Below are 22,777 nucleotides of genomic sequence, written 5' to 3' on the forward strand. Positions count from 1 at the left end.
CAGGTGATTACTGACGTCTCTGTCCACGGTGGTGGCAAAGCTGACGGCTTCTTTCTGGCTGCAGTTGACGGCTTTCTGCAGCGTGTAGATGACCTGTTCATATGTGTGCACTTCATCGTTAAACAACATGCAGTAGTAGGTGTCTTCTCTGGCCCTGCGCACGCACACGCACACACACACACACACAAATAGAGAGTAACACACAGACACAAAGAAAGTGTTATTACATCATAACTTGAGCCTAGTGATTTCAAATCAAGTCTACCACATACTGGCAAATAAAAAAGGCACTCATCACGAACAAATATAATAATGTTGCACACCAGGGGGCGCGCTAGCACGAAGCCAACATGGCGCTAGCATTGCACTAGTAATACACTACACTGCACTACTAATACTAACTGCTGACAAGTGGCTAAAACAGCCAGAGAGAATGGGTTGTATTTTTAGCTTGCTAGCTAGCCTTTGTGGCTAACCTTCCCATGCCTGCTTGGCCTACTCATGCACAGGCACCTGCGGGCGGTCTAGGCCACAATTTCTTTTCTTTTCTTTTCTAGTTCATATTTACAACCCTGCTGCTTAATGTATATACTGCTCCATGTATATTTCACACTGTACATTTATTTATATATACTCTGCACTTTATCTGCTCTCTTGCACTTCTGGTTAGATGCTAAACTGCATTTCGTTGTCTCAGTACCGGTTCTCTGCAATGACAATAAAGTTGAAGCTAATGTGTGTGTGTGTGTGTGTGTGTGTCTGTGTGTGTGCATGCGTACGGTGGCTCCAGCCCTTCAGGTAGTTGGTTCTCCTGATCCCAGGTCAGCATGTCCACAGCGTACTTGAGGAGGATTGAAAAGATGCTGAAACCACGAGCGACCATATCAGCAGGCAGCACAGATACAGGATCCTAGAGGGACAGACAGGACATGTTACACTAAGAGACAGACACAGTAGAGACAGAGAGGACACGTTACACAGAGAAAGAGAGAGTAGAGACAGACAGGCGTCTCTCACCTCCTCTGTGTCTCTGTTGGTTTCGGTAGGCTTGTGTTTCTGGCAGTATGGACCTTTCTTCCAGGCTTCAGCATCTCCACAGTCACAAAAGCCTCCACCACCTGACGTAGTCATCTACAGCACATATATAATAATCCAATAGATTTGGAAACATATATATATATATATATATATATATATTTTGTGTGTGTGCGCTTTACCACTGTGTGTATTTACCCTATACCGATGTTCTTTGTGAATACTCTCCAGGAAACACTTCATGCACAGCACACAGGTCGGATCAGCTGCACACTCCCTAGAAACACACACGGTTAATGCATGGACATAGTATATGTGTGTGTACTACCTGTTTGTGTGTTACCTGTGTGTGTCTGTGTGTTACCTTTGTGTGTGTGTGCGTTACCTGCAGGAGTAGGTGGGCTCTCCCACCTTGAACACGTGTCCACACAGAGGTGATGGCTGGTTGTTCTCCTGAAGGAGAGCCAGGCCTGAGGCCGGCTCCTCACCCAGCAGGAGCCACTCCAAAGGAGCCAGGAGGAGCATCTGAGAGACCAGATCCTCCCTCTGCTCCTCCTTCTGCTCCTCCCTGCTGCTCCCTCCACTGGGCCCCAGGCAAAGGATCCTGGGTACATACACAGCAAGGTGATGGTACACCTCCTGCTGTAGGTTGGCCGACACCAGCCATCGCTGTAGAGGGGGGCAGATTACAGATGTTTCTAACATTAAATAAAATGAATAAACGTAAATGGTAACATTAAATAAAGTAGAGCTGCTTCTCCTGTCCTTTGACTGTTTTACGTCTCAATTCTATGACTTACAATCCCGATTATCAATTTTTTACTGTGCAAGAGTTTCTATTTCACACATGTTTAGACAAAATAGGCTCTAAAGACAGTGATGTTATGCAATTGTTTTTTATACTTTTAAACTTTATTTAAAAGGAAGGGAAACTCTCTCCAACGTCGAAACCGGGATGTTTTGACCATTTTCATATTTATATAAAAACACACACAAATGTGTACATACACTTGAGAAGGATTGACGTTTAATTGAAAAGCTTAAACAAGCAGCATTCACAATGACAGCTATGTGTCTTGTTCCTATTTTTAACAAGTTAAAAGGGTCGCCTGTTAAGCCGTAACACCTGCAGTTAGTGCATGAAGCTTTAACACCTGTTGTTACAGATGTTTCCAACGTTACACACATGTTGGCAGTAGGGCGCCTGCAGTCGAGAGCATGAAGCCTGAAACACCCGTGTTGAAGACGTTTCTACCGTGGAATACATGTTAAATAATGCAGATGTTACTTCATAACTCGATGAGTCGGTGTCTGCGCTGATAGTTGGCGCTGACACGGTTGGTGTCACTCATCCAGATGTTTTACAGATCACTGCAAGCATTAGCAAAAGCGTTAGCATTAGCTCAGTGTAGCAGATTAGGAAGAATGCGTTAAGCCGGTGAGAGATCGCGCTGTGACGCAACGGCGCCGTAACAGGTGCGGAGCTCGAGAGCGCGCTTACCAACGCGGTGTCTTTGGCGGAGAAGTTCAGGAACTCAGAACCTAGAAGAAACGGTGGGTCTCTGTCGGACTGGGCCGCCGCCATCTTCCTCCCTCTGCTGTGCTGCTGGACGAAAGAGAACCGGAAACGGAAACCATCAACTGCTGAGGGGGCGTGGCCAAATAATAACAAATATCCACTATCCACTATCCATCCATCTTCAACCGCTTATGGGCAACAGCTCCAGCAGGGGACCCAAACTTCCCTTTCCCGGGCCACATCTACCAGCTGTGACTGGGGGATCCCAAGGCGTTCCCAGGCCAGAGCAGAGATATAATCTCTCCACCTGGTCCTGGGTCTTCCCCGGGGCCTCTTCCCAGCTGGCCGTGCTTGGAACACCTCCCTAGGGAGGCGCCCAGGGGGCGTCCTCACCAGATGCCCAAACCACCTCAACTGGCTCCTTTCGACGCAAAGGAGCAGCGGCTCTACTCCGAGCTCCTCGCCAATGGCTGAGCTTCTCACCCGATCCCTAAGGGAGACGCCAGCCGCTCTCCTGAGGAAACCCATTTCGGCCGCTTGTACCCGTGACCTAGTTCTTTTGGTCATGACCCATCCTTCATAACTAAAATAAATCCGTACAAATACATGGACATATGTTATTAATGTTGTATTTTGTATCATGATACAAAAACTGTAGCCAAACGAAAAAAAGTTACTACTCTGACATGTAGTAGTAGAGTCAAATGCCCAATGTGGAACTGGGTAACATTAGTACAATAAAACGTACAATATGGAGTACAGTAAATATACTTTACTTAGTATTTCGTAGTCTTGTAGTACATAGTTAGTAGATAGTACTTAGTTAATATGTAGTTAGTGTTAAGCCAGAAGAGACGGACCAGCTAGTTAGACTTCAAGAATGTCTTGGAGACATCAAACACATCAGTGTTAGATACCTTTAGTGAAACCTTTAGAATTTATTCTCTCGTACGAGCTCCGGTTGGGAAGTACACTGCTAGTCTTCGTTCTTGTTATGTTGTTGTTTTGCGCAGGCATCTTAACAAATATTACTATATATAATCCACCCACTTTCCTCCAGGGACCGGCCGACGGGGGGGATGGGAGGGAAATAGTTTGTAGGCAGAAAATAGTTAGTTGTGGCTGTAATTAACCTCTTTTGCGCTGAAGATCTTTTCAAGTGAATAACAAAAGTGCAACCTGTGAAAAAGTTAAAAATATTTTACAATAAAGTGTTTTACACGACAAATCTTTTCAAAACAACCCTTATGTGCAACCTGTGCAAAACAACAAAATTAGATATGTATGTGCGATCTCATACTTTTGTAAGACGCTGTCATTATTAGTGGCTGCAATGAACCTGCTTTCCACTACAAACCTTTTCATAACAGGGATGCAGACAGATTCAGCCTCTCAATTCATGCTCAATGTTGAGCTTGGATCTGTATCTCGTTTTGTCAGAGACAACTGCAGTCCCTGTACATTTCTCCTTTGTAATATGGGAAGTTCTGAATAAAGTCCATGAAATAAAATAATTCTGAATTTCCAAATGCGACCCACCTGTAATAGCACCGTGACCCACTAGTGGGTGGCTCCCCACAGTCTGCTATCTGCTATAAAGCAACTCAACCATGATCACATGACTTCACATTAGGCTATAAACACCTGACCCCAAATGATAATAAAACAATGTAATACAAAATTTGAGTGAACATATTTAATTGGACTGACTGAAAGGTCAAGATTACATTTCTGATATGAACACTGATACTTTAGACAGGTTACATAAGTTGGTTGTTCGACTGCCAGCTGTCCAAGTGCCTTTGAGCAGGAGACGTGAAGTTGTAAATCGTATTTTATCCAAACCAATGGTTGCCCATACAGTCTGTGTTCCAGGAAACTCCACAGAGCCAACACCACTCAGCCCTGCATAGGGGGCACTGCATGTGCATGCATCCGCCTGCAGGGGGCGACATCAAAGGGTCATAAAGTACTTATTAACAGTAGTATATATATAGTATAAGACACTACTGTAATATGAACGGTCTGTGCACAAAGTGTGGTCTCCACTGGCTCCGTTTCCAGGTCCCTAATTTCAGTTAGGATCACTGAAAGGACATGCTGAAATTGTACACAGTTTACACAGAAATAACCTCATATGTTAAAACAGTTTCCACTATTCCCTCTGCTGTAAGTTAAAATCACACTACTAAATGTTAGATCCCTTAGCAATAAGTCTTTTATTTGCCAAGAGTTTTATTCTTAAGAAGAAGCTGCCCTTTCTATGCGTCCTAATTTAATCATGCACCGGGGTGAGTTATAACAACGACCAACCTGGTTCACAGCGGAACTCAGAAAGCTACGACTCCAGAAGGATCAGGCATTTAGGAGTGGGGACAAAGACTTGTACACAGAGTCAAAATACAGGTTTAGCAAGGCAGTGAAAGACGCTAATTGACTGGATGTCTGAGAAACTTCAACAACAGCTCTCAGCAAGTGACTCGGTGACTTCGGTCTGGAGAAGCTTTCATCACCTTAAGCCAAGTTTATGCAAGAGCCCCTTGCGTGTCCCTTGCGTGTGTCGACCAATTTTTCTAGCGCACAAGGCTGCGATTGGTCTGCTAACTACATCCTTTACGGAGTCTCACGTTTCCGTTTTCATAGCCCGATACCGCCATTATTAAAACGAAGAATGTTTACGAGAGAACGGATCAGATTGAAGAACTTTTTTCGGAAGAAATGCGTAAATATGACCACTTATACAACCCGCCAATGACGGGTTGTATAAGTGGGTTGGATTCATGGAGGGAGATCGCGGCAAACGCTGGTTTGCCGTTCGAGGGGTGAACAAAGTTGTGGTGGAAAATACGGGACAAATGTGTCCGCGATGAAAAGCAGCAGTGGCGATGCACAGGCCAATAAAGTCTATGATAAATAAACAAACAATTTTAATTTTAAGGTACTTCTCCTCACCTACAAGGCACTTGCTGGTGAGGCACCGTCGTATCTTAAAGAGCTTGTAACACCTTATTGCCCTACAAGGAGCTGCGCTCCATAGATGCTGGTTACTTGTTGTTCCTATGGTTTTAAAAAGTAGGCTGGGGGCCAGAGCCTTCAGTTATCAAGCTCCTCTTTTGTGGAACCAGGTTCCACTTTCAGTCCGGGGGGCAGATTCGGTCAGCTCTTTTAAAGTAAAACTTAAAATGTTCCTCTGTGATTGTGCCTATAGTTAGGGCTGGCTCAGGTTAGTCCGGACCAGCCCTTAGTTAAGCTGCTATGGGCTTAGAATGCCGGGGGAATTCTTAGGACACACCGAGCTCCTCTCTCACGCTCTCGTTCTACCATAATTCACGTTTTATTAATGCACATGACTAATTCAGCTTCTTTCCGGGAGGTTTTTGTGCTTTCTCCCCTAGCAGGTCTCCGTAGATCGTGGTTCCTTCGGGACCCTGGTCCTGACACCTACCGTGGCCCTGCTGACGCCTGCTGCTGCCATCATCATCATCGTCATTATTATTTTAGATATTAATCATATTACTGTACTCGTAAACCAACATTACCCTCTCCTAAAGTCTCTGTGCTCTCCCTCCACACAGGCTTATGTGGATGGTGGTTCTATGTGATGGTGGTTCTATGTGATGGTGGTTCTATCTGATGGTAGTTGTCCCTGCTGTACACCTGCTTACTACTTGCAATTATTTGACTCATTTCTGTTATAGGAACTGAATGTATTAAACATATTTTACATTGTTCATTCTGTACACATGGCGTCATTGTAGTCTGTCCATCAGGAGACGGATCCTCCTCTGACGCCCTCACTGAGGTTTCTTCCCTTTTTTCCACATGGAAGGGGTTTTTCGTTTGTTGGGGAGTGTTTCCTGTGCCGATGGGTTTCAGGACAGAGGATGTCGTATGTGTACAGACTGTAAAGCCCTCTGATGCAAATTTGTAATTTGCAATTTTGGGCTATACAAAACAAAATGAATTGAAATTGAATTAAACTGTGGAACTCCTTTCACTGCAATTTGAGATTTGAGGCAAATTCAGTGTCATCTCTTCAAAGTTATTATCTTATTGACGAGAGAACAACCATGATGTTCACAGTAGAAACAGGAGGTCAATCTGAGCTACTGTTCAGTTTAAACCAGTTTGATGTGTTACCGTCTCTCTCCACAGGAACCGAGCACTGAGGACAGCGTTTAGTCGTCTCCTGCAGGAGGAGCAAGGAGGCTTGATCCCACCTCCCTTTGACAGACGCCTCCTCCTCCACCACGAAGCCCTGAGGAGGAGAAGCAGGAGGTATTCTAATGTATCCATATATTGGCTTTGTTTTCTGTACAGATGTAGAACTCAATCTGGAACAAGTCAACCTAGGTATATATAGTCTCCTCTGATTGGTCAGCTCACCTGGGAGGATTCCGCTATGGGTGGGGCCTGTTCAGTGAGACATGCCCCCTCATGGTACCCCTCCCTGCAGCATTTGCAGAAGACAAAGCCACAGCCGAGATGTCTGTCACACGTCACCCTCCTGCTGTCATCAGGTGGGATAAGCCCCGCTCCACAGCCAGGTGACGGACACATCAGTCCTCCATTCATAAGAAGACACTCCTCCGCCCCGTACTTTTGGTAACGCCCATACTGAGAAACACGACAGACCTCAAGTCAATCTTTTTCCACGGTTACATTGCTTACTTCACATACAGTGTAAACTTCAAGCAAAGCTAACTGTAGCAGAAAGCATAAAAGAGGAGGAAGAAGAAGAGAGGAGGAAGATGAAGAAGAGAGGATGAAAGGAGGAGCAGACACTCACCTGATCGTCCCCGAGAATCCTGAAATGATGCAACTCTTTAATGAGAGAGTCAGCGCAGCCGGCTGGAAACACAAATATCACATGTTATTTATAATCAATGACTTATTGTATTGATGACACATTGAGTCAGTGAGTCTCACCAGCACATGGCAGCGAGTAACCAATCACAGGGTGAGAAAAAAAACGTCTGTCATTGAGACGAGTCTGACAGTAACGATGGAAACAGTGGAGACAGATCACATGACGCTCTGCACACTGGAATACCAGGACCAGCTCCCTGAGAGACAGACAGGAAGGGAGGATGACCGGAAGGGAGAGACAGGTTTATTTTCTGCAGAAAATAAAGATCAAATTGTGTGCATACAGTGTGTGTGTGTTACTTGGTTTGTGTGTGAGTGTATTACGTGGTGTCGGAGCAGGCCATACAGGGGACCTCCCGGCTGTTGGTCATAATGAGGTCGAGGGCCACAGACACTTCGTCCTCTGGCGTTGGATGGGACGCACACTTCATGTAAAACTCCTGCGCGTGCGCACACACACACACTACATGTCCCAGGATGCCACTGGATGAATTGAGCACACACTACACTGACAGCTCCTTACCGCTTCGTTGCCGACACAAGCGTCTGATTGACAGAAGCCGTGAACACGACCTGGGAGGAGGACATCGTCCCAACAGGACGGACCCTGAGACAGAGGACAAAGCTGTGACATCTTCATTATCATCAGTACAATCCACATCATCATCATCCATTGATAAAATATTAAATATATATACATGTATGGAGATGACATGTTGTTTTTATTGAATGCACTTTTGTTAGAAGAATTCTCTCTCGACACCGGTGTAAAATCATAAAAACAGGATATTTAATGTTTGCAAAATGGAGACAGAGTTGACACACATACAAGTCACGCCCCAAGCCTACTCAAAGGTTTTCTTTTCCAGCACCCACATATAGACTTGGATAAGGTATCATAAACAGCGAGGTTTTGCGTATGCACAAGGATTGTCATGTTTGTTATCCTGAGACCTACATGTGATCATGGTGAGACACTGAGTGGCCTTCTGGACACTGGACATACATGTCACACAGTCATCTTAACTCAGCTTTCATGTCATACACACAACTTATTGTACAAACGATACAGACGTGGTCGTGTGTTGTTTTGTCCAAACCTCCCTTCTTATCATGACATGACATTATTGTACGAAGATGACATTGTGAATGTATTTACCCTGCTGAGGGTGAATGTTGTTTCTCTGCAGCTGCTGCAACACACCCTGAGCTTGCCGGGTTGGATTGACTTACATCTCTTACAGTACACAAAGAAAGTACTGCAGGTACGCACACCTGTCGACACAAGTACACACAGTCAAAGTACTTCAATAGGGACTAGGACAGGAGTACTGCAGGAGTTTGGAGTACTGCACAGTAATACTGTTACCTCACATATACTGACATAGTACTAGAGTATTGAATACTAGTATAGTACTGACATAGTACTAGAGTACTGAATACTACTGGAGTACCAAAAACTAGTAGAGTACTGGCATACTATTGGAGTACGCGCATACTAGTGGACTACTGAATAGAGTACAGTTATGCTACTAAAGTACTAAAAGAATACCGACACTGTGGCCTCCTTAACTCACCTTTCAAACTGGCAGCCTGCATCTGCTCTCTGTCACCTCCTTCTGCTCCTTCCCCTCCTCCACCATTACTCCCGTCCAGGCCGGGGGGGGTGCAGGGGAAGCGTGACGAGCTGATATCTAACCTGGCCAAACTATTCCCCTCCTCCTGACCTCCTCCAGCCAGGCGCTCCCGCAGGAGGAGCAGATGTCCGGGGGTTGGGGCCGACTTAGGGAGGACCACATGGACAGTGCTCTGCTCCGGGAGGTCACAACCCTGAGAGGAGGAGGAGATGATAATATAGCAGGTAGCAAAGAGCATGTGAGCAATGGCTCCTCACCTGCAGTGTGAAGCTGCTCTTTAGCTCTCTTCCAGCAAACAGCACCCTAAGGAGCTCAGCGTGGACCCCCTGCTGACTCCCCACCAGCTGCTGAAGGTCCGCCACGCTGGCCTCCTCCTGCAGCTCCACGGGGACGCAGGGCCCCAGGTTGTACCTCACGTATACTGAGGGAGTACAAGTAAACAACACTTATACCTCAGGTACACTAAAGAAGTACAATACTTACACTTCAAGTACAACAGAGAAGTTAACACATTCCTATACCTCAAGTACACTATGGTGGTTCAAACACTTATAACTTATGTACACTAAAGAACTTTGCAAATACTTATGCCTCAGGGAACACTAAGGGAGTACAAATACTTCCTCACGTTCACTGAAAAGAAGTATTCAAGTTATACGACAAGGAGACTGCAGGGAAACGAGTCATACTATTACGTCACATACAATAACAATACAAGTCATTCTTTAACTCACGTAGAACTACACTAACGAAAAACGAATCCTACGTATACCTCACATACACTATACTTGTAGTGTATGTGAGGTATAAGTATACTTGTGGCAGATTCGAGGCAGGGCTCACTTATCATCAGCCGATTTGTCGTTCAGTCGCCATTTGAGTTTCGTCAATCGCGGTGCACTCTGTGTAATGTAGTCCTACTGCATTCACGTACAAGCTGCAAACCTGCAATAGAACTACAGCACAGTTGCGGGGAAATTACGCCGTGAATTAGCATCGGAAGTGCATCCTATACATGAACTTAAGTAGATGGTTCTCGGTGTTTTTGTGTATCTGTAGCTGTAACTGTAGTTGCGTCTCAAAGTCGCTAGTCTGCATCCTTAAGGACGCATTTGTCGACCACATACGTCACTTCCGCAGCGACTCGGCTGAGACTCGCCTGTCCCAAACCGTCGGCTCCTCCGAACGCGGTCGAGGGACGCGGTCCTCCAGGAGACGCATCTGATCTGTCCTTTGCTGCCCAGCATATCCCAGCATGCAGTGCGGGCCGAGGATTTAATTTCTTCAGGACGGAGGCGGGTGATGCGACCAAATGTAACGTTAATAGAATTCACTCCATTATCTACCGATAGAAATGTTTATAACATCACATCTTAGTTAATGAAATCACTTAAGTTACGTGACGTTGGTGACCGATGTCGTGTTTTTATATTCACATAAGACTTTAGAACAAACTGCACTTAGTAATAACTTAACTCCGTCCTGCTGCCCCCCATACAGCCCCTGAGCCAGACCCTCACCTGAACCCCCCCGGGTCCGTGTTACTGTTAGTTATGAGTTACTTATGAGCATCAATGTACTACACACATTTATAACAAACACACATTTACAACAAACACACATTTATAACAAACACACAACGACCAGCTCACGTTGCCGGGAGCCGTACTCGCTTTGCTCCTTTAGTTGTGTGGCGTGAATATAAACTAACGTTAACTTTACATTTAGTGGAGGTGACGCTGATGACGCAAGCAGAAAGTCCCCCCCGTAGGCCAGACCCGTTTCAGAGACCGCTCGGTTCAGCCTATGCGGTTGTTGGAGGACGCAGCCCAGGTCTACCGCAAAGGCTGCTGAAGGCTGCAGGCTACAAGGATGCAGCCTAGTGACTTTGATACACCGTTTTTGTGCATACATGAGGAGCAGCTGATCATGTATATTCATTATTACTGAATAAACATGACTAATGAAGGTCAGTGATATAATCAGTCAGCTAATTTATTGATTGAATGCCAAAAAAACGTTGAACGACCAATGCACAGATGTGTGTAAATAAAATATATAAACACATGTTCATGGTTATTTAACGAACACCAGAGGGCAGTAAAACGCAGCGTCTCGCCTGCGCAACCAGAGAAGAAGTAGGAGATGTGTTTTGTTTCTGGCGGAAGCAGAAGAAGAAGTGTCCTTATTATCGCGGTCCGTTAACGTCAGTGTACATTTAATCAATAAGTGTGTTGATGAATCAATAAATCATTACGTCGGTTAATCACGTGTTCATAGGGACTGACCTGACGTCAGAAGGTAAGATGGACTCGGGTTGAACTCTTTATTCTGTCAGTTAGCATTAGCTGCTTCCTGTTTGCGTTCGCTCTAAACAAACTGAAACTCTTCATGCTAACAGTCGTTGCCCAAACAATACGTTTGTCCGGTAAAGTTACCGTACCGGATAAACGGTAACTTTACCGGACAAACTGGCCATTTGTTCCTCAAAGAACGAAGAATCACGCTAATAACTACAGACAGATTAGCTTATGCTAAGCTAAATTGAAACTGAAGACCTGTGACTTGATGCTCTGGACAGTTCAGTATACAACACTCATGAGTATAAAACGGTATAACTTACACAGTATAACACTAAATGAGAAGATAGGATACCACAATATATGCATAGTATATAAGACTATATATAATCTTTAGTATAATAACGGTATGTAGAGCAGCTACATAGTTGTATGTGAGACCATATTTAACGGTATTCATGTAGGTTAGCAGATGCATACTACTAAAAATATAATGTACACTATGTAAAGTATCTGTATGTTGAGTATTTAAGAGTACATATGTATATGAGCATATAACACTACATAGTATATAACAGCATAGATGTTGAGTACATCACAGTATGTATGAAGTGTATTTAACGGTGTAGAGTGTATACAAGTATAGATAGTGTATAACAGTGTATATAGATAGTATATTACAGTATATGGCTTATACAGCTTTGTAACCCTTTCCAGACTGATGCATGTCAATTACTCTGTTTCTCATTTGTTCTTCTTCAGATCAAATCATGTGTTGCTTTTTGATATATGTCTTCTTCTACTGGAGTGATTTATTGATGTATTAGGTCTGGCAGAAATCAGGCCTGGCTGTGGCTACTGAAAACTAGATGTGGTTAATCACAGTTCATCCATGATCTATTAATGGGGGAGAAACCAGTTATTAGGCTGAGGGGGAAATTACTTTTTCACATAGGGCCAGGGAGTTTTTTTCCCTTAATAAATTAAATGATCAGAATGCAGTTTGTATTTACTCAAGTTTAACTTTGTTAGTTTTTAGCTTTAGCAAAAAAATAAGAATCCATGAAGGGTGATCTGTATGTAGAGTATGTAACGGTTGATATGGAAGGAAGTATTTAACAGTAAAATGTAGAATCTATAACACTATAAATAGTATATTTACATAGTAAATAACTATATATATATATATATATATATATATATATATATATATATATATATATGTGTTGACTATATATAGATTATGGAACACTGTATGTAGAGTATATAATGGTATACTGTGTATGGTATAGAACAATATATGACCATAATTTATCATTGGCAGATGTACTACTATCGATATGAGAGTGCTGAGGTGAGCTGCCGCTACAAATACCTCATGTTCAGCTACAACATCATCTTTTGGGTGAGTCACATGTATGCACCTGATGCCTGTACAGATTATTCAATTCAATCAGTTTTATTTTGCATGGGAAGCTTATGTTCCTGATAACTTGCCTACTCAGCATCACAACCTGGTTAGGCAGATCGTGAAACGCTTTTCAATATCATTTCATTTTCATTCCGCTACTATAAACCTAAACTAGCCCTAACTATTAGTATTATCAAAAAGAAAAATGTCTACTTACTCTTTAATAAGGGGAGTGTTAAGGCCGCCGCGTGTTTCTGCGTCTTTACGCGTCGACGCGCTGGTTTCACTTCCTGGTTGTAAAGTCCTGCGTGTGTTGCAGAGCGATTCACCTCCAGAACAACAGGTGGAGTCACGTGTTTTGTTGAAGACGACCTGGAGAGTCACGTCTTTGTGTGTGGAAGTCGCTGGTTGCTTTATTTATTGATCATAGACTTTATTGCCCCGTGCATCCACACTGCTGCTTTTCATCAAGGACACATTTGTCCCGTATTTTCCTCCACGAGTTTGTTCCCCTCGTTTGTGGAGATCTCCCTCCATGAATCAGAGGCCGTCCGGCGTCCTCATAGTCCGCCAATGACGGCTTGTACAAGCGCTCATATTTAAAAGCTCTTCAATCTGATCCGTTCTCTCGTAAGCGTCCTTCCTTTTAATAACGGCCGTATTGTGCTGTGAAAACGGAGACGTGAGACTCCGTAAAGGACGTAGTCAGCAGACCAATCACAGCCTGGTGCTGCAGGAGGCTGCGTCGCTTTTGACGCTAGTCTAGAAAAATGGGTCGACGCACAAAAGGAGGTGTGAAAAGACACGCGAGGGACACACGAGGGACACGCAAGGGGGTCTTGAGTCTGCGTCGCTCTGAAAACGCAGAAGCATAAACTAGGGGTTAGGGACTGAAAGACGAGTTTCATACAGAGATTGAGATATTGAACTAATGCTGTGTTTACACCAAAACACTTTACTCGCGCGTCTAGTTGTAGTTATTTTGTTTCATTTGCGCCTGAAAGGGGGCGTGGCTTATCGCTGTAGCTTGTGTCCGTAAAGACAGTTATAATCATTTCTGCTATCCAGCATGGATCCGCCTGAAGCTGCCAGCGCTGCTTCAGGCGGACCAGCAGCCGGTCTGATGACCTGTTGTGTCGGCTCGGTGCCAGTGTGGCACCCAGTGGCAGCAGGATGGCTGTGATGACGAGGCAGGAAGGCAGAGTTTTAAACCAGAGCACCAGGGCTGGTGTCTCTAGTTAACACTCTCCGGGAACCTGCCATTAAAGAGACACACACACACCTGCAAACACGCACACAAGTAATAAAGCAGGGAACCTGCCATTAAAGAGACACACACACACCTGCAAACACGCACACAAGTAATAAAGCAGGGAACCTGCCATTAAAGAGACACACACACACCTGCAAACACGCACACAAGTAATAAAGCAGGGAACCTGCCATTAAAGAGACACACACACACCTGCAAACACGCACACAAGTAATAAAGCAGGGAACCTGCCATTAAAGAGACACACACACACCTGCAAACACGCACACAAGTAATAAAGCAGGGAACCTGCCATTAAAGAGACACATACACACACCTGCAAACACGCACACAAGTAATAAAGCAGGGAACCTGCCATTAAAGAGACACACACACACCTGCAAACACGCACACAAGTAATAAAGCAGGGAACCTGCCATTAAAGAGACACACACACACCTGCAAACACGCACACAAGTAATAAAGCAGGGAACCTGCCATTAAAGAGACACACACACACCTGCAAACACGCACACAAGTAATAAAGCAGGGAACCTGCCATTAAAGAGACACACACACACCTGCAAACACGCACACAAGTAATAAAGCAGGGAACCTGCCATTAAAGAGACACATACACACACCTGCAAACACGCACACAAGTAATAAAGCAGGGAACCTGCCATTAAAGAGACACACACACACCTGCAAACACGCACACAAGTAATAAAGCAGGGAACCTGCCATTAAAGAGACACACACACACACCTGCAAACACGCACGCACGTTCTTATCTACAGCAAGTTGTAAATCGGCTTATTTGATGAAATCACACTTTCTTGTTACTTGTTCTCCTGAGTTTGTTTCCTTATGGTTAAAATGTACTTATTGTAAGTCCTTTTGATAAAAGTGTCAGATAAATGACATGTAATGGAATGTGCAGAGATCTAAACCCGTCTCTGAGTGAGAAGCCACAAAGTGCTCCACAGTCTCCATTCTGAGTGTGCCTGAAAGCAATATGAGGAACCGCCGAGTCCGGTACACAGCGAAATAAATACCATACACCAGAACCAGGTTGAGGTTGTGATTAAAACAATGAGTAGGTTTCTGTACACTTGAATCCATCAATGAAAAAAATGCTGTTGCAAGGCTGTCGCCATCGACATTTACCCAAATATTAAAATCAGCCACAATAATTACTTAGATCTATGGTGCTCTCGGTGAGGCAGTGGTTAATAAGCCTTTCGGTGTTGTTTTATCTTGCACGCTTTCAAATGTCCACATGCAGTTACATTTCCTGAAACTGAGCGTTTTCCTGTCTGCCTCTCAGCTGACAGGATGTAGAGACTTCCTGTGTGGTTGATGGAGTCCGGAAAGGCTTTTATCAACCTTGATTATTGGATCTTTTATCAGACAATTTAGTGTTATCAGCTCTATTGTCCATCCATCCATCCATCCATCTTCAACCGCTTATCCAGGGTCGGGTCGCGGGTGTAACAGCTCCAGCAGGAGACCCCAAACTTCCCTTTCCCGGGCCACATCTACCAGCTCTGACAGGGGGATCCCAAGGCGTTTGGGCATCCTTACCAGATGCCCAAATCACTTCAACTGGCTCCTTTCAATGCAAAGGAGCAGCAGCTCTACTCCGAGCTCATTCTTCAACATTCTTCGTTTTAATAATGTTGGTATTTTGCTGTGAAAACGGAAATGTGAGACTCCGTAAAGGACGTAGTTAGCGGACCAATCACAGCCTTGTGCGCTGCAGGAGGCTGCGTAGCTTTTGACCCTAGTCTAGAAAAATGGGTCGACGCACGCAAGGAGGTGTGAAAAGACACGCAAAGGTGTCTTGCGTCTGCGTGTCCTTGCGTCTCTCTGAAAACGCAGAAGCATAAACTAGGCTTGAGTAGTGTGATGCCCCCCTACACACTCTCTGGTCCCCCTTTTTGAAGAGAGGTACCACCACCCCTTTTGGCACTTCCACGCAATGTTGAAGAGGCGTGTCATCCATGGCAGCCCCCCAGCACCCAACCGCTCTATTGGACCCGACTAATTACTGGTGTGTCTTCTTGTTGCAGCTGGCTGGTGTTGCCTTCATCGCAGTTGGTTTCTGGGCGTGGAGTGAAAAGGTGAGGAAACACACATTCATGGGACAAATAAAAAAATAAATAAAACCGCATATTTCTCTTAATTCAGTGTTTCAAGGGGGGGCTCCCCCCCAAAAACCGACTGAAACTAAAAGAAATACGGACTCGTGAGCACATAGGACACGGGTAGAGAACGGGTAGAGAACGACTACTTTATATAATATATATATATATATATATATATATATACCGGTATATAACCGTAACAACTGATATTGCTCTTTGGCAGGCAGCAGACTTTATTTTGATATCTCACTGCTAGTGTTGCACGGTGTACCGGTACTAGAAAGGTGCCGCGGTACTCTTACGTTGAAAACAATACAGTTTTGAATATTTTTAGTACCGGTACTTTAAAAAAAGCAGCAATTGGAGCGCACTCACTGTTCCGCTCCGTGTCAGGCTGCCTGCACACATCGACTGGGCAGCTCTCACACATGTTATCAGGGGAGACGCGCCCTCACGTAGCAGACTGCTCACCCACATACAGCCTAACACCATTAGCCTTAGCCTAGCTTAGCTCGGGTGACCACACGTCCTACCCGGGCGCGGGGGGTGTAAGTTATCGGGTTACAGATGCGCCGTTTACCGTCGGCGAGGTTGGAGATGAACCAGCGCGGGATTTTAGCGTAATAAATTGGATGTGTGGCGTGAGTGCGTGTGAAAACATGCAAACACGCGTGTCACACGGGGAAAACGTGAGAGTTGGCAGCCTGTAGCTTTGTTGGCTAGCTTGACAACAACTTTCCTAACACAGTCAAACATCAAGCAACACAAGACAAAGCAAGACCGCAAATAAGTTCCTGAATAGTCTAGCAGAAATTTATACAGCAAAATAACCTACAATTTCACTCATGTGGGCCGATATGATCATGGGGTCATCACACTTGATGCAACAGGCTACATGCTGGTGGAGCCTGAGGGTGCGTCTCTTTTTATTTTTCGTTAAGAAAATATGAATGTGAGAATATCAAACTATATGCAAGTAAATTAAGCATCGTTTATCCCACAGACAGTCAAACAGATGCCAGGTAAAAAAGGGAAACTTAGTTTTTTATTTATTACTATTATAGATAAATATTCCAGTTTCGTATTTGTGGTATCGTATCGTAAGTATCGGGTACCGTAATATTTTGGCAGGTATGGTATTGAAGTCATAATGTTGGTATCGTGACAATCCTACTCACTGCCGGGTGCAGAGCGGTCCGCCTGCTGTTGTCACACTGTACATTTGACTGCTACAGAAGCGTAGGAGCTACTTACGGTTCAATTGTAGTGTGTAATTAATCTTGCTCACCGTGTTCTTCTGTTTGTTTTAGTTTTACTCCTATTTGATTTGTGTACTTTGGTGCTACACAATAAAGCATCTTAGACGCTATGTCCTGACTCCCGTATTCATTTAAATACACACAAGAAGAGCAGTACACAGTGTTTACAACTTGGACCAACAGGGGAAGGGGGGTAGTAGTCTGTCCGCTGGTACCAGCGCCCCATGCGCACATACACAGACACATTTTTTTATTTATATTTTTGAAGGTCATGGCAAGCAAAGGAACTTGAGAAGCCACCGGCTTTTTACATGTCGCAAGGAGAAAACACAAGTTGTATGGAACAGAGTGACGACATGCAGACTCACGCAGCATTCTGAAGTACAACATCAGCACCTGTGAAAGGTTCTCTCTTGGTCATATTGTTCAGAAGAAGAGAAGTTCTTCATCGTCTGAAATGTAAATGACCTTGTGTGTCTAACTAGCTGGGTGCAGGAGTAAGACAATGTAAAGTTGGAGGAACGGATAAAAAAGTGGACGTTGAAAGTTAATTTAGTCATTGTGTATCTGCTCAACCTGAAGTGATTCTTTTTTCTTTCTTCATGACCAAGATGGCGGAGCGTGCACAATGAGAGGCTCAGTGTGTCTCCAGGTTTACTTAGTAATTATCTGCCTAACTATCTCAAGTCTGTTCTCTTGGAAAAGTCTTTCATTCACTTCGTACAACCGACAACAACTTTTGGTCATTGGTCATCACTTGGTACACTATCTTTTTTAGAATTCTGTACATAATGCGATTAATCACAGAAAAATCCTGCTTTTTTCATCTCTGCTCAGCACTAATATATATATATGCCTGTGTGTGGTGGATTTCAGGGGGTCCTGTTGGATCTGACGCAGGTAACCCAGCTGCATGGTTTTGATCCGGTCTGGTTGGTCCTGGTCGTTGGTGGCGTCACATTCATCCTGGGCTTTGCCGGATGTGTGGGAGCTCTGAGAGAAAACATCTGTCTTCTAAAGTTTGTACGTTAAAAACATCCGTCTTCTAAAGTATATCGATTAGAAACATGTCTCCTCAGTTTCTTTTGGGGGTTTTTAAGTTCTAGTGTTTTTCTTTTCAGGTGTTCTCCATCTACGTATTTTTCTCAACGTTCCAGTTGTTTTCTTTTTGTTCTTCTCAGTTCTCTGGTGTGATCGGCTTCATCTTCTTGTTGGAGCTGACGGCTGCGGTTCTGGCCGTGGTGTTTCAGAGTCAGGTCCGAGAATGGATCAACGACTTCTTCTTAGCCAATGTTAAAGGTTACAGAGACGACATCGACCTGCAGAACCTCATCGACTCTCTGCAGAGGATGGTAACATATCCCCCAGAACATGAACAGAACCTTTAGTATGTTTCTCCACTATTAGAACCTTTATCATCTTCCTCCACAAACAGAACCTTTACATCTTCTACTAACAGAACCTTTATCATCTACTTCTACTATCAGAATTGTGAGTATGTTCCTCTTTAACAGAATCACTGCTGTGGAGCTCAGGGACCAAACGACTGGAATCAAAATGTTTATTTTAGCTGTAACGGAACCCATCGCAGCAGAGAGAAGTGTGGAGTTCCTTTCTCCTGCTGCATCACAGATCCTGCTGTGAGTTTGTCGCCGATGACTACTGATTAATATCAATAATAATAATTGATTCAGCCTCATAGAATGAAAGTAATTGTGTTTGTTTTAGGACTCTGTGCTGAACAGTCAGTGTGGATACGACGTGAGAAATCGGCCAACGGTGAGGTCACTCCCTGTTCTTTCAATGTGGCTTCCTGTTTATAGAGGTGAAGGCCCGCCTCCCTGTCACTGTGATGAGGAGGATGTGAGGAAGATGACCTGATGTAAGCTGACTGGTCTACGTTTGTCAGAAACATGTTATACATTGCTGATAGAGAGAATTCTCCAAACTGCTCTGAGTGCTCATAAAGAGAACCATGTGATCACAGCAAAGTATAGAACAGAAGTTACCTGCTGGGCCGCAGCCCGGATCCGGATCCAGAAGTCATGCCATCCGGACCCGGTCCTTAAGCTAAAACAGACAGTTGTGATTTTAAACCTGATGCAGCTTTGGTGGTCTGCAGTATTTTAGACTAGTAGCATTTGTGTTACGCCATTCCATGTGATACCACTCGACCAATGGAATCTTTGCATTCCAGGCAGGGAGATATCGTCTCAGAGATGGCTAAATTTAAGAAGACGAGTGAGGGGGAGAAAGGGAGAGAAAGGGATGTGTGAGAGAAATAAGGAACAAATGGCTCTCTGCAAAAAGATAGCGGACAGCGAAAGTAGAATGAATGGACACGTTTCTGTTCATACTTCACCCTGGATCACTAAACCAGAGTCTCATATGCTTAGAACCCGAAGCACCTATTCAAAGTGTCGATGTGAAACGCCATTATGAAGCACAATGAGCATCTCCTCACGAGGAGGGGGACGGCACTGCATCCACGTCCAGGTTTAAAATGTTGGCAGGACAAACTAGAGCTGAATTCTTAAGTGGGGGGTGGAGATTATATATATGTGTATATATATATATATATATATATATATATATATATATATATATATTCTATATTCTATAACACTGTTCAATAGTTAAAATGTATTTTAGAGTCACTTTTTTTTTTTATTGAAGCACTTTATTTATTTTCTCTTATTTTGAAATGCAGCCCTACTTTTATTTATTAATTGAGAGAACATTATTTATATTTGCAGTCATACATATATGTTCAATTCTTTGTTATGTGATTAGGTGCAGATCTTGCTAGAACTCTATCCCTCTATTTAATCACCCTAAATAGTTACATTATGCTTTTCGGGACATTTGCTTCTAGAAATGTTCTCTAACTGGAGCTATTTACATTTCAGTTGAATACCCCTGGTATAGAACATTAGAACCAGATAAATTAACATGAATCTATTTCATGACCACCATAAACGCCTACAGGAGGAGCACCCTATGTCATGTCTGGTGGAACGGATGTCTGGTTATACAGAACCAGAACTTTTCTGTACAAATAAAGCCGTAGCTGAATACAAGTTGAATACTAGTGTTCACTAGCCAGCATGGTGCAAACCTCTCCTGGTTCTTGAGGGAGCGCTTCTGTAATGTTCTTCTGTTCCTGCACAGAGTGAGTGGACTCAGCATATCTACACCAAAGGCTGCATTGCTGCACTGGAGGATTGGTTACCTGGCAACCTCTACACGGTAGCCATAGTCTTCATCGTCATCTCTCTTCTGCAGGTCACTACCCAGTAATTCTTTAATTAGCTGTACAACACACACACAACACAAAACACACACAACACACACAGTACTACACACATTTTATGTGTTTATTATGGTTTCCACTGGTTACCACTGGAGTGCTGTACCTGATGTTTCTGTTTACCTGGGATCAGATGGTGGGGATCTACCTGGCCAGGACTCTGATCTCGGACATCGAGAAGGTCAATTTCAGCTACTGAAGCCACACCCACAGAGGGTGGAGCTTCTTTCAGAGGAGGCGTGGCCTCTGCCAGGTGGACCAAATTTCTTCAGATGTGCCTTCTTCTTCAGTAACTTTGCTGTACCTCCCTTTACTTCCTGTCATCAGTTTGAGGATCTCATGATGACTTTGTTGCTATGGTTACTGAAAACATGCTGCTGAATATGCATAAATCTTTCTTTGGGCCTTTTTTATGTTGCTGTGTCTTCATCTGTTCGATGATGAAACTCTTCACCACACTGCCTTCAGTTCCTCTATCATGCTCTGTGCGTCCTTCATCATCGTCATCTTCTTCAGGTTGAACTCAGGTCTTTTGTAAGTTCTGAAATTATTCAGTTTACTGTGATTTACAGGGCAATAGGACCGATGTGTGATTGTTAAATGACTGCAATTATTAATTGATGCTCAAAATGTTCAAAAGAAAAGGAGTAGAAGGGGAGTTAGACTAAAATGATTTGACACGCAGACTGCTCCCTAGTTAGCTAGCATGCTAAGTCTGCTTCAATGCTAACGCTTTACCAGTGACCCCCCCCCAGTCAAACAAACTGTTCTGTGAAGTCCCGTCACCACAACAACCAGTGAACCGGTCTGTTCTACTCCTCTTCTATTTCTACGTACTGACCACTGAGCCGCAGAAACCACAGAAGATGAATGGGAACTAAATGTCATGTGATCACATATTTGATTGAATATGAAGACTTTTTGGATCCTGGAGCTTTGAGTGAATTATGTTTTTGTTAAAATATTTTGTATGAATAAGAAGATTTTGAACCGACGGGAATAAACCGGAGAAGATTTTGAGTTTGTTGGGACTTTCTGCTTCAACTGATTTCATATTTTCTGTTGATGAATTATTATTATGAATTCATTGAGGTTTTTGTCTCATTTTTAATCTGATTGGATTTTATATAGTGAAATTTTTATGGCTTTTTATATTCACCTAAATAAAACTGAAGTTTGGTCACAGTGTTTCCCTTTGTATTTGTCCCTTTGAACACATTAAGATGAGTACATCTATGTAAAACCTTTGTGTTGAATTGATCACGATTGATTACAGACTAACATTTATAAAAGAAGGGGTATCACACTACTCAGCCTCCCTGGTGAAGTCTACTCCAAGCTGCTGGAAAGGAGGGTTCGGCCGATAGTCGAACCAAGGATTGAAGAGGAAGAATGCGGTTTTCGTCCTGGTCGTGGAACGACGGAACACCTCTTTACTCTTTCCAGGATCATGGAGCGGGCCTGGGAGTACGCTCATCTACATGTGTTTTGTGGACCTGGAGAAGACGCATGACCTCTAAATCTGAGGCCATGGTTCTCAGCAGGAAACCGATGGATTGCCTACTCCAGGTAGGGAATGTGTCCTTACCCCAAGTGAAGGAGTTCAAGTACCTCGGGGTCTTGTTCACAAGTGAGGGGAAGATGGAGTGTGAGTTTGGATGGAGAATCGGAGCAGCGGGGGCGGTATTGCACTCGCTTTACCGCTGTGACGAAAAGAGAGATGACCCGGAAGACAAAGCTCTCGATCTACAGGTCAAAGATGCTGGTGGGTTCAAACTCAAGACCTTCATAGACGCCACAGGGCTAACCACCACACCAACCCGCACCACCTAACACCAGCATGCCGCCTGGTGAGTCGATAGTTTTGGTGTTCTTATAAACATTCAATGGTTTCAGTCGTCACATAAACAGTCAGTGGTTTCAATGGTAGCTTGTTTTCCTGCTCATCAATAAAAGCATAAGAAGCAAGCTGATGTCCCAAGCTTCATTAGCGAGAGTCACTATACATAAATCTAAATATTCATATGCGTGAACC

At 43.9% G+C, this 22,777-nt stretch overlaps 3 protein-coding genes and 1 long non-coding RNA gene across 12 annotated transcripts in view; 1 reads left to right on the forward strand and 3 right to left on the reverse strand.

Annotated features, from left to right (window-relative positions):
• Positions 1 to 2,705, reverse strand: part of ubr2 (ubiquitin protein ligase E3 component n-recognin 2) — a 40,042-nt gene extending 37,337 nt beyond the window's left edge. For 4 of the 6 annotated variants that reach the window (XR_013467903.1, XM_078104387.1, XM_078104392.1 and 1 more), the window contains exons 1-6: positions 2,537 to 2,705; positions 1,421 to 1,704; positions 1,234 to 1,312; positions 1,018 to 1,131; positions 780 to 910; positions 16 to 154 (exon numbers count right to left, since the gene is read on the reverse strand). Coding sequence is in view for 5 of the 6 variants with exons in the window: in XM_078104387.1 (XP_077960513.1) it covers positions 16 to 154; positions 780 to 910; positions 1,018 to 1,131; positions 1,234 to 1,312; positions 1,421 to 1,704; positions 2,537 to 2,620 (831 nt within the window). In the remaining variant the exon portion in view is untranslated. Of the gene's footprint in view, positions 1 to 15; positions 155 to 779; positions 911 to 1,017; positions 1,132 to 1,233; positions 1,313 to 1,420; positions 2,407 to 2,536 lie in introns of all 6 variants that reach the window. The other 2 variants (XM_078104389.1, XM_078104391.1) reach the window with 2 other exon arrangements.
• A 1,530-nt stretch (positions 2,706 to 4,235) lies between these two features.
• prkn (parkin RBR E3 ubiquitin protein ligase) lies at positions 4,236 to 10,207 on the reverse strand. Of its 2 annotated transcripts, none has more exons than XM_040178503.2 (11): positions 9,904 to 10,207; positions 9,318 to 9,481; positions 9,001 to 9,253; positions 8,583 to 8,698; positions 7,947 to 8,030; positions 7,748 to 7,863; positions 7,484 to 7,620; positions 7,344 to 7,405; positions 6,941 to 7,171; positions 6,695 to 6,812; positions 4,236 to 4,493 (listed from the first exon to the last, which is right to left on the reverse strand). In XM_040178503.2, exons 1-11 carry the CDS (start codon positions 9,908 to 9,910, stop codon positions 4,390 to 4,392), a joined length of 1,392 nt encoding a protein of 463 aa, XP_040034437.2. In that variant the 5' UTR covers positions 9,911 to 10,207; the 3' UTR covers positions 4,236 to 4,389. The 2 variants fall into 2 exon arrangements, with proteins under 2 accessions (XP_040034437.2, XP_077960523.1); XM_078104397.1 differs by having other exon boundaries at positions 4,236 to 6,499; positions 9,904 to 10,185.
• Positions 10,208 to 10,235: 28 nt separating this feature from the next.
• Positions 10,236 to 21,930, forward strand: tspan14 (tetraspanin 14). Of its 3 annotated transcripts, XM_078104402.1 has the most exons (10): positions 10,236 to 10,374; positions 10,789 to 11,029; positions 12,685 to 12,765; positions 16,099 to 16,149; positions 18,309 to 18,455; positions 18,614 to 18,784; positions 18,947 to 19,072; positions 19,161 to 19,211; positions 20,604 to 20,717; positions 20,876 to 21,930. In XM_078104402.1, the coding sequence occupies exons 2-10, from the start codon at positions 11,024 to 11,026 to the stop codon at positions 20,939 to 20,941; spliced, it is 813 nt and encodes a 270-aa protein (XP_077960528.1). In that variant the 5' UTR covers positions 10,236 to 10,374; positions 10,789 to 11,023; the 3' UTR covers positions 20,942 to 21,930. The 3 variants fall into 3 exon arrangements, with proteins under 3 accessions (XP_077960528.1, XP_077960527.1, XP_040034442.2); XM_078104401.1 differs by lacking the exon at positions 10,236 to 10,374 and having other exon boundaries at positions 10,388 to 11,029; XM_040178508.2 differs by lacking the exons at positions 10,236 to 10,374; positions 10,789 to 11,029 and adding an exon at positions 11,165 to 11,361.
• On the reverse strand, positions 12,024 to 16,194 carry LOC144409459 (uncharacterized). Its single transcript, XR_013467904.1, has 2 exons — positions 14,792 to 16,194; positions 12,024 to 14,053 (listed from the first exon to the last, which is right to left on the reverse strand). It is a non-coding gene; the product is annotated as an uncharacterized LOC144409459 (long non-coding RNA).
• Positions 21,931 to 22,777: the final 847 nt, after the last annotated feature.

The sequence above is a fragment of the Gasterosteus aculeatus genome, chromosome 6 (genome assembly GCF_964276395.1).
Source record: "Gasterosteus aculeatus chromosome 6, fGasAcu3.hap1.1, whole genome shotgun sequence".
NCBI lineage: Eukaryota > Metazoa > Chordata > Actinopteri > Perciformes > Gasterosteidae > Gasterosteus > Gasterosteus aculeatus.

What these genes read in the sequence shown, in the direction of transcription:
- tspan14 (XM_078104402.1), top strand. An exon ending in TCTGGGCGTGGAGTGAAAAG is followed by an intron (nt 16,150 to 18,308) that starts GTGAGGAAACAC and finishes GGTGGATTTCAG; the next exon opens with GGGGTCCTGTTGGATCTGAC. An exon ending in TCGACTCTCTGCAGAGGATG is followed by an intron (nt 18,785 to 18,946) that starts GTAACATATCCC and finishes CCTCTTTAACAG; the next exon opens with AATCACTGCTGTGGAGCTCA.
- prkn (XM_078104397.1), bottom strand. An exon ending in GCAGGCTGCCAGTTTGAAAG is followed by an intron (nt 8,699 to 9,000) that starts GTGAGTTAAGGA and finishes TTGTGTCGACAG; the next exon opens with GTGTGCGTACCTGCAGTACT. An exon ending in ATGGCCTGCTCCGACACCAC is followed by an intron (nt 7,621 to 7,747) that starts GTAATACACTCA and finishes TCTGTCTCTCAG; the next exon opens with GGAGCTGGTCCTGGTATTCC.